The sequence below is a fragment of the Zingiber officinale genome, chromosome 2A (assembly GCF_018446385.1).
Source record: "Zingiber officinale cultivar Zhangliang chromosome 2A, Zo_v1.1, whole genome shotgun sequence".
In the NCBI taxonomy this organism is placed as follows: Eukaryota; Viridiplantae; Streptophyta; class Magnoliopsida; order Zingiberales; family Zingiberaceae; genus Zingiber; species Zingiber officinale.
Window position 1 is genome coordinate 100,313,995 of NC_055988.1, and position 8,535 is coordinate 100,322,529.

The 8,535-nt window shown below is 36.8% G+C and overlaps 1 protein-coding gene across 1 annotated transcript; it reads left to right on the forward strand.

The window, feature by feature from the left end:
- Positions 1-224: 224 nt before the first annotated feature.
- On the forward strand, positions 225-3,465 carry LOC122041727 (disease resistance protein RPP8-like). The gene is made up of 2 exons (XM_042601509.1): positions 225-800; positions 1,054-3,465. Exons 1-2 carry the CDS (start codon positions 310-312, stop codon positions 3,245-3,247), a joined length of 2,685 nt encoding a protein of 894 aa, XP_042457443.1. The 5' UTR covers positions 225-309; the 3' UTR covers positions 3,248-3,465.
- The last annotated feature ends 5,070 nt before the right edge of the window (positions 3,466-8,535 follow it).

The following is an 8,535-nucleotide window of genomic DNA, read 5'->3' on the forward strand; positions in this document are numbered from 1 at the left end:
GCGTTGAAATAGATTGATTGAACGAGGAAAACAGCAATTAAGTTTTATCTGTTTTTGCAAGTACAGTGAAGAAATTAATCTTCCAACTTCAATGTATTTTGCATAGTGGAGATCTTTGCCGCTGCACCTGGGACAGGATTTATGATATTAGATAGCATACGAAATATAATAAACTGGTAAGATAATTGGATTTGTAGTGTAAATATAATTAAGAATTGCCGTTGACTTGTTTAGATCTTATCAAGTTAGTGATCCCATCCGTCGTAATATCTGTACTGGATTGGTCCATTGACTTGCAGAGAAACAGAGATGGCGTCTACGGCGGTGAACTTGGTGCTGGAGAAACTGGGGGAGCTTGTTTCCAGCGACGTCGCCGGGATCCTCAACTTGGACGCAGAGGTCAAGCCGCTGACGGAAACACTGGCATTGATTCAATCCTTTATCAGGGATGCCGATCAGAAGCCCAGATACGAGCAAAGCCACTCTTTGCACGAGTGGATGAGGCAGATCCGGAACTTGGCGTACGAGATGGAGGACCTGGTGGACGAATACGCGATGCAGGTAGGCCGCGCGTCAGCAGCCGACGGCCGGATAAGCCGTCTCCAACGCATCGCCGCCTTCCCCTCCCGGATCCGCACTCGCCGTCTGCTGGCGAGCCGCCTGCAGGACATCCGTGCCAGATTTCAAGATGTCTGCAAACAAGCGTGGCAACTTGGCATCCAAGGCTCCTCCTCCTTGCCCACCTCCTCCTCCTCCTCCTCCTCATCTTCCTCTGCGGCTGACGCAACGCTTGCTCGAAGGTAATTAAGTAATAACAATCGTTTTCATCTATTAGCATATATCTATCTTCATGGTTACTTTGTTGGATCTTTCAAAGATGTGCTCTAGTGGACAATTAGGTTAGAACAAAAACTTGACTTCTTGCTCTTGAAAATATAATTTTACCTTTTTGACTGGGCGGGTTTTTTTTGATGTCTTTCCATGATTTACATAATTTGATATGCCGCTTGATTTTAGCCCAAGATATATGCTAATAAATCTTTATCGCTACAGATTTGAACTAGAAGAAGACATTGTCGGTTTTGATGAAGATATGAAAGACATCAAAAGGCAACTGTTTGACGTTAGTTTAACAGCTCGCGTCGTGCTTTCGGTTGTTGGTCCTGGTGGTTTGGGCAAAACAACGCTGGCTAATAAGATCTACAGGAGCGCAGATGTCAAAAACTATTTCCAGTGCAAGGCATGGGTGTCCGTGTCACAGAAGTATGTGGTTAAAGAACTCTTGTGCAGCATTGTGAAGCAAGCGTTCGACTTCAAGGACGAGCAAGTAAAAGGCATGGAAGAACTAGAGATGAAGGAAAAGCTGTCGGAGCATTTGAGCGACAGAAGGTATCTAGTAGTGATGGATGATATTTGGGAGGTGGCAGCTTGGAACGCCATTAAAGCAGCTTTCCCAAAAGAATCGACAGGATCCAGAGTGTTGCTGACTACACGCAAGATGAACGTTGCGAACGTTGCAGATGTTCCTCCACACGAGCTGAAATTTTGGAATGTCGAAGAGAGCTGGAATTTGTTCTGCAGGAAAGCTTTCCGCACAGCATGCTGCCCACCGGAGTTTGAGCGATTCAAGGAGGATATCTTCAAAAAAACTAAAGGGCTGCCTCTTGCCATCGTGGTACTCGGAGGGCTTTTGAGAGGTACAAGTCAAGCTAGTGACTGGAGGAAAAAGCTGGAATATATTTCTTATGAATTCAGAGAAGGAGAAGACCAAATCCTGAGAATATTAGCTCTCAGTTACCATGATCTTCCGCATCATTTGAAGCCTTGCTTCCTCTATTTCGCAGCGTTTCCTGAGGATTATTGCGTTAGTGCAGAGAGGATAAAACGTTTATGGATAGCTGAAGGTTTCATACAAACGAAGGATAAAGTGGATCAAACAATGGAAGACGTCGCGGAGGCATATTTGAAGGATTTGACAAGCAGGTCCATGTTACAAATTGAAAGATGGGGTCAGCTTTATATACGGGAAGTTCACATTCATGATCTTCTTCTTGATCTAGCACGTCATGAAGCTCGCGAGCTTAACTTCTTCAGGTCCATTGATGACATAGGTGACGATCCAAGAGCTTTACGGCGTCTCAGTGTCACTGAAAATGTCGACGACCATATCTCATCGAACTGTTTGACCACTAAGCTACGGTCACTTGTAATTTATCCGAATGAAGGTTTTCAGAGAACGCTGGCAATTGCCATCCCTGGAGCGAAGTTCCTCAGGGTCTTGGATTTGCAGAAAGTACCCATCGAACACTTACCAAAGGAGATTGGGGACTTGATCCTGTTAAGGTATCTAAGTTTGAGCCGATCAAAACTGAAGGAGCTGCCTCCATCTATTGGCAATCTCATCCACTTGCAGACTTTCAATATAGGCAATACTAAGATTCAACATTTACCGGATGCATTTTGGAAAATCCGAACTCTGAGACATGTATTCCTCAATGAAGAGAATACGAGCATGCCTAAAGCGACATACTGCTCGGAAGACATTCAGACACTTGTGAATATTTCAAGTGGTCCATGGGTACGTGATGGTGTACTGGAGAAGCTGAGGAATCTTCGAAAATTGCATTTGAATAACATATCAAGCTCTGATGAGGATGCTTTAGCCAATGCAGTCCAGAACCTTTCCCGGCTCGACATGTTGGTATTGAATGGAGAATCGTTGCCGATGAGCTTCCTAACTTCATCATGCTATCATCATATTCAGTTTCTGATTTTGAGAGGACCATGGGTAAGGCCTGCAAGGATTCACATGGAGGCAGAAAATTCCAGGATATTTTCCAACCTGATCTATCTCGCTATTTGGCTAACAAGGTTGGAAAAGGATGAAGATATTGCGATGCTCGCATCTCTCGCAAACCTTCAGTGTCTTCTTTTGTGTGATGATGCATTTGTAGGAAGAGTTTTGGTGTTTCCAAAGGGAGGTTTTCCTCGTCTCCAACATATCGAACTGTATGAATTGAGCGCCTTGGAGGAGTGGGAAGTGGGAGAGGGAGCAATGCCTGTCCTTCAGGAACTAATCCTTTGGCACTGCAGAAATATGAGAATGCTACCAGAGGGACTTGTAAGATTGACTGAGCTCAAACAAATTGAAATAAGGGGAATGGAAATGATAGAGAGAAGGGTCGACAAGGATACTGGAGAAGATTATCACAAGATTAAACATGTTCCTTGCATTGAAATAAATTGAATGAAGGACGTTGACAATATCTGACGAAACCCAAAAATAAATCAGGATGAAACTGAAGAAAGCAGAAGTTTATGGAAAACATTTTATTGTCTTTTATACTAGAAATTAACTTCAAGACTTATTGAAATAATCATCATATAATTACTTTCACACCTAGAGTGGCAGAAGTTATAACATTCACTGCTTCCATTGTCATCATGTTCCGAAGATTGTGCAACACAGAGATTTGGTTGCCTTTTTCTGACACCTCTTTTTAAATTGATAGTGATACCGAGATGCATTTTCATTCAAGTTATCTAAACTGTAGTTACATGTAAGTTTGACCACTGGAGTTGTCCTAGATGATTCCTTCAATCTAACTTGCTGATACGGGTTTGCAAATAAGGCCTCAAGTTTTCTTCTAAAACTTCTAGGATGAGACATTCAAAACAGTCAATTATCTTTCTGAAACAGATCAAAAAAATTCAACTGCGGATGATTCATGTTGAAACAAAACGTAGTACCTGACATAGTAGCTAGAAATTTAAAAAAAAAATAATTAAATTATTAAATTAAAAATTGATATTAAAAATAAGAGTATAAATTTTTATATAGTTAAGTTAACAAACTCTAAATCATAAATAGAAAAGGGGGAAAAATTAAATTGTCCTAAAAGTTATAAACAAATAAATATATATAATCTAAAATCTTCTCAAATTTACGATGCTACAACTAGAAGTATTGAGAGTTTGTCAGATAAGAAACGAAAGCATGATATACGTATTTGAAAGAACAAAAGATAATGTGTTTTTTCTCACGGAAATAGAAGATGGCGGAATCGATTGGGCAATTAATTCTGAAAATGCTAATAGAAGATGGCGGAATCGATTGGGCAATTGATTCTGACAATACTAATTGATTGAGGCAATTGATTAAGAGTTATTTTTATTATGAGAGAATGAATCGATTAAGACAATCGACTAAGACTACTTAATCGACTGGGCTAATCGATCAATGCCTTTTGCGAGAGAATAGAGAATTTAGGAATCAATTGAGTGATCGATTAAGGTTTTTTGAATCGATTGTGATAGCTTACTAATCGATTAGGGTTCATAAAAAGAGTCATTCTATAGGTATTCGAACGATTGGATGATGTGACAATTGATTAGGGAAAAACCTAATCGATTAGAGGCGTCGAGTGAACCCTAGACAAGGGTTTTTGCAAAAGCTTGAAGGAACTTCTTGTCCACCCATCTTCACCATTTCTTGGAATTTTTTGAAGAGAAGTGTTGTTGTACTTTCCAAACTTCAAGAGACATCTATAAGTAACAAGAGATCAAGCAAGCAAGATTTTATTTGTATGGTGTATTTACTTCTTGCTTTCATTGTATTCTTGTTATGAGATTGTACGAGGCTTCTCCAACTCCAATTTATTTCTGAGAATGAGTAGATTTCATAGTGGATGAGATCATGAGGAGAGTGGACCCTAAATTAGTCACCTTAAGGAGGTGGATACCAAGTAAAATCAAGGGCGTTAGCAATGCTTCAAGTTTCCGCTATAAATCATCATCAACGAAGTGATTGGAGCCTATTCCCCCTTCTAGCTTTCAAACTGTCCTAACAAGTGGTATTAGAGTGAAGTCACTCTTCATTGGACTAATCGTTGAGAGAGCAACGACCTAAAGGAAGAAGAAGACATCGAATCTTAAAACCCTAATTTCAACGGTCAAAGACTCATCATCAAGGAGCTCTACTTCAAATGGATTTTCGAGATGGATTCAGATACAACACTCGGGCACCTCCACCATTTAGATTGGAAAGTTTCGTTCTTTGGAAATCAAGGGTTGAAAACTACTTTATGATGGAGATAGAGCAATAGTCTGCTCTAATGGAGGGCTTTGAAGATCCAAGAGGCTCAAAGAGAAAGTGGACCGAGGAGTAAATCAAGAGGTGCGAGGCAAATGATAAGGTAACTAAAATTTTAGTTAATTTTTTATTGAGCTCTATTTTATGTAAAATTGGAGATTAGAATATGCAAATGAGTTATGGAGGAAATTGGCCAAGCTCCATAAAGATCCCTCTATTTTACCAAATTAAGATAAATCCAAAGAGAAAGAATCATTGAATCAAGAGGAAGAGAATTCGGAAGTTGAAATTGTTGGATATAATTATCCATATTAGGTGGGCTTATTTGTAAGTTGCACACATGAATACGATCCGAACCCTTTAAAGTGATCTAACTTATGTCTAGTGAGTTTCGGGTAATTGGATGTGGATCTCATATGTGTAGAACCTATAGTCCCGCATCTATTATTATCGATGGACTGATAATAGATATGCACTATATAATGGGTTGGTCTTCAGAGGATTAGGGTAATCTTTGAGACGTCTCTTCGTTCCCCATTGACGAAGAAGATTCGGCGCCGTCAACCCTAACTCCTCCAGAAGGCCAACCTTCTTCTTCTTCTGCAGGATTGTTGGATCGACGAGCTCTACACGAAGAACAATGACAATTTCGCTACATTCAGGTTCTTTGTAATTACAGTATTTACTTTCTTATGTCATATTCTCGATGAACTAGATCTTCTTGTTCTTGTATTTTCTATATGTGAATTCTTTATATTTTTAGAATCCATGTGGCTTAAGATTTAGAAGAACTATCAGAAATATGTTTAACATCCGAAGAAGAAATTCAAGAAACATCCACCTCAAGAATTGAGGGGGTATAGACCATTGATGTCGAAATAAGAAAAAACATCATCATCATTCGAAGTCAATAAGGAAGAAGAAAGTATTACCTCCACAACTTAACAAAGCACAAATTGTAAAGGTATATCAATTTCAAGTTGCAAAAATAAAAATCATATTATATACTTTGAGTATAGGGGGAAATAGTACTATAAGAGAAAGTGTCCCAAATTGATTAAGAATAAGGGCCAAGTGACACCCAAGGGTAAGGAGAAACGAAAATAGGTTGTCTCCATGGTATAAAAGGACAAGAAGCACATTGCATGCTTCTCTTACAATTAAAAGGGGCATTATCAAAATCAATGCCCAAAGGGGAGAAATAGTTTAAATAATGATAAAAAAATATGCTAGAAATAGTTTATATCATTTTAATACGATTTATCATGAAAATAGAAACCATAAAAAATCTAGGAAAAATTATAAATATTTTCATGCTAGAACTACCTTGCGTAAGGATAGAAAGATAGATAACAATTTAGACAAAAATTCTAAGGATTTTAGATATGTGCCTAAAAAGAAAAGTGTCCAAGCCAATAATAAAATATCAAAATTTGAGGATTTAAGGATGATAAATTAAGTTTTGAGGTTAAAACTTGAGAAAATGGAAAAACCCCTTAAAAGAATTGGAAAATTTACTTAAGGGATCAAAAGAACAAAACCGGGGTTTAGGAAAGCTAGAGTCACCCAAGGGAAAGAAGGGTTTGGGGTACAAGCCTAAGTCCAAGGAAAATGTGGTCTCTTATCATAGAGTTCCATATAGTTATAAAATTAAGCCTAAGTCTAGGAGTCAAATCAAAGTTATAAGGGAAGTTATCCCTAGAGTTGACTTTGAGAAGACTAGTGTAACCAAGACTTCTAAGAAGCCTAGGAAGGTCATTAAGAAGGTCTCTCACTACAACAAAAACGTTAAAAGACAACGAATTTTATCCATTATCGTAGGCCCTTTAAAACCGTTGTAATTGATAGTGTTGTTAAAAGTAGGGGCTACGACAATGATTTTAAACCGTTGTCTTTGAATGAGAAGACAACAATTTTACAATGGTTTTAAACCGTTGTCTTTGGATGAAAAGATAACAGTTTAAAATTGTTGTTGTTTAAAGCACTTTTAATAACACTGCCAGTTACAACAATTTTTAGGACTATGACAATGGTTTTTAACCGTTGTCTTTGAGGGTGATAGACAACAACAACGGTTTTAAACCGTTATCTTTTAAACTATTATCTTTTAATACCAATATATCATATTTCAATATATATATAATAAAGAATTATAATCACAAAAGAAATAATATTCTCCACATCAATGTCATTCAAAATGTTACTTATATAAGAATTACAATCACAAAAGAAGAAACATATCTCATGTTCAAATAAAATTTATCCCAATACAAATAAACAAATAAACTCTATTTACAACTAATGAACAATAGCCAAAATACTAGAAACTTGTGATGGTGGTTCATGTCATGTAGGATTGCACTTAATTATTGTCAACCTAAGTCCCATCACAATCTTCAACTTGTAGAGTTTCATTGGATTCCTCTTTCTCACTTGCTGATTCTTTCATGCCAACTTTTTCTAATATTGTTGATCATCAGTTCCATAATAAATCCAGTCTTCCCCACACTAGCTCTATCAAAAAGTCCAATCTTTCCACCCCTTTGATAAAGCACCAGGAGATCAACAACCTATTGATATCAAAAGAAATACACTATTATATGTATGAAAAACTTGTTCTAAAAGAATAATAAATACACATATGTTTTTACAATAGTTACCATATGTGTGTCTTTGTTATTCTTTCAGAGTTGTGAATGGTTCCACAATTTAAAAAACATACATAAATTTAAGATTTTATTTTGAATATGCAAAGATCTGATAATTTAGGTTTTACCTTTATGTTCTGCATCAGTCGTTGACCTTGTGTAGGGCAACACTGAAACAACTTCCAAGTAAATTGCAAGTGCTAACAATGCACAAGGCACAATTTACAATTATAGAAATAAAAAAAGTCGTCGGATCTTGTAAAAATAATCATATAAATAAAAGAAATGTTTATCAGATCTTGTAAAAACATGCAAGCTATTTATGATCAAAAGAGACAAGTTTCAAGATCTTTGAAGAAAAAAAACTTGAACTTAAAAGAAATGAAAATGCAATGCCAACTTTAAATTGACAAACTATTCAAATTAAGTTGATGTTGTTTTTTAGAAAGTATACCAAATAGATAAATGGAAAAGTACATTACATATAAAGAAAATCATCCACATAAGTTAAAATAGAATAACTGGACTTTAAATGTTAAAGAAAAGCACACTAAGTTTACAGAAATATTAAGGAAATTCATGTTTTCTCATAACACCTCATGAGTTAATTCTTTCTGTGTGATATTATACCAAACAAACAACTAGTGCTTGGAATCAACCAAATTTATTGAAAATAAGGTGCATGAAGCATATATCCTTATGAATCTGCCGATCTTATATTTTTTCTAGTGCATTTAAATATTCACAATTGACATATGAAAAATGCACATGAATAAGCAAGTAATGTGATATATC

Bases quoted from the DNA above. Each gene is read 5' to 3' on its own strand.
- LOC122041727 (XM_042601509.1), top strand. From the start codon at position 310: ATGGCGTCTACGGCGGTGAACTTGGTGCTGGAGAAACTGGGGGAGCTT. The intron at 801-1,053 runs GTAATTAAGTAA...TTATCGCTACAG, and splicing joins GACGCAACGCTTGCTCGAAG to ATTTGAACTAGAAGAAGACA.